Source organism: Eimeria tenella, genomic scaffold (genome assembly GCF_000499545.2).
Source record: "Eimeria tenella Houghton genomic scaffold, Eth_scaff2457, whole genome shotgun sequence".
NCBI lineage: Eukaryota > Apicomplexa > Conoidasida > Eucoccidiorida > Eimeriidae > Eimeria > Eimeria tenella.
Genome location: NW_013542321.1, coordinates 1,846 through 3,361, shown reverse-complemented (window position 1 = coordinate 3,361; position 1,516 = coordinate 1,846). Strand labels below are relative to the sequence as shown.

Here is a 1,516-nt window from a genome sequence, read left to right as displayed (position 1 = left end):
CCCCCACCGCCGGCTCCTGCTGCTGCTGCTGCTGCTGCTGCTCCTCTTCTGTCTCCTTTTTGATCGTTTCAGCAAAGGTGCTGAAGGCCGGCAATGCCCACGCGTCCTAAAAACAAAAACAGAAAAACAAATGAATATAATTAATTATATTTATTCATTTATTCATTCTATGTATTCATTCTATTTATTCATTCTATTTATTCATTCTACTTATTTATTCTATTTATTCATCTACTCAACTGGGCGGGCAAGTTAAGCTGCAGCTAGCCCAACGGGTCCCCGGCGGCGCCTAAACCCTAAACCCTAAACCCTAAACCCTGCTAAACCCTAAACCCTGAAGCCTCCCAAAGCCTTCTAAACGCTCTTCCGCGTTCCCACCCCGCTGCGGCGTCCCTGCCTCCGTGCCCACCCGCAAAACCCTAAACCCTAAACCCTAAACCCTAAACCCTAAACCCTAAGCCCTAAGCCCTAGCCCGCAGCCCCACGCCGCAACCCCCAAGCCCTGAAACGGGGTTTCGAGGGTGCGTGGCGCGGGGCTCCCCCCGCGGCTGCGGCGCGCGGGCGCCGCAGCAAACCCTAAAAAAGGGTTTACGTCGGGGCGTCCGAAGAAGCGCTGGCGGCCGCCCCTGAGGAAAAGCAGTTTGCTGCAGCGCGGCAGCAGCGCGAGCCGGTGGGTCGCGAAGAGCACCGTCTTGCGTTTGAGGAGTTTCAAAAAGCAAAAAGAAAAGATGTGATGTGCCACGAAAGGGTCCACCGCGGACAGGCAGTCGTCGAGCAGATACACCCTGCAGTGTCTGTACACCCCGCGGGCCAGCGCCACTCTCTGCTTTTGCCCTCCAGACAAATTAATTCCTTTTTCTCCGATCTCCGCCAAGTCGCCTCCCGGGAGGCTTTCCAGGTCGCCCCGCAGCGCGCACGCCTCCACCACCTCCCAGTACCTGCAAACCCTAAATCAGGGTTTTGCCGAGTCAGGGTTTTGCGCCGCAACCCTTCCCGGGCGGGCACGAGGGTTTGCACGCAGTAAGGGGGGCGCGGGTTGGTGGGGTTTGGCAGGCTTTAGTGGCGTTGCTAGGGTTTGCTAGGGCTTGCTAGGGCTTGCTAGGGTTTGCAAGGGTTTAGGGTTTAGGCTGGTTGTTGGTAGGCTGTTTGGGGAGGGTTTGAAAGCGTTTTGGGGTTTCGAAAGTCTTTACGGTTCAGGGCATAGGGTGGGTTTAGCGTTCTTGAGCACTTCAAAACCCTAAAAAGGTGTTTACGCTAAACCCTAGAAAGGCGTCTAGGTGCTTAATAAACCCTAGAAGGGCGCTGAGGGCCAGAAGGGGCGCTGGAGGGGCGTCTGGAGGGCCTGAAAGCTTGTGTGCGCAAACCCTAAAAAAGCGTTTAGCAAACCCTAGAAAACCCTAATTTGCAAAACCCTCACCAGTCGTGGTCGTAGGGAAGTCCGAAAAGAATGTTTTCGCGAAGAGTCGCGTTTTGAATCCAGGGGACTTGGCTGCAGTAGGCCACAGTGCCGTCGACA

General features: G+C 55.1%; 1 protein-coding gene across 1 annotated transcript in view; it reads right to left on the bottom strand.

The window, feature by feature from the left end:
* Nucleotides 1–68: 68 nt before the first annotated feature.
* The window catches only part of ETH_00042545 (ABC transporter protein, putative), a gene marked incomplete at both ends in the record, with an annotated part of 2,518 nt that continues 1,070 nt past the window's right edge, over nucleotides 69–1,516 (bottom strand). Inside the window, 4 exons of the mRNA XM_013375000.1 lie at nucleotides 69–106; nucleotides 334–419; nucleotides 576–938; nucleotides 1,418–1,489. Of these exons, the coding sequence (XP_013230454.1) occupies nucleotides 69–106; nucleotides 334–419; nucleotides 576–938; nucleotides 1,418–1,489 (559 nt within the window). The remainder of the gene's footprint in view (nucleotides 107–333; nucleotides 420–575; nucleotides 939–1,417; nucleotides 1,490–1,516) is intronic.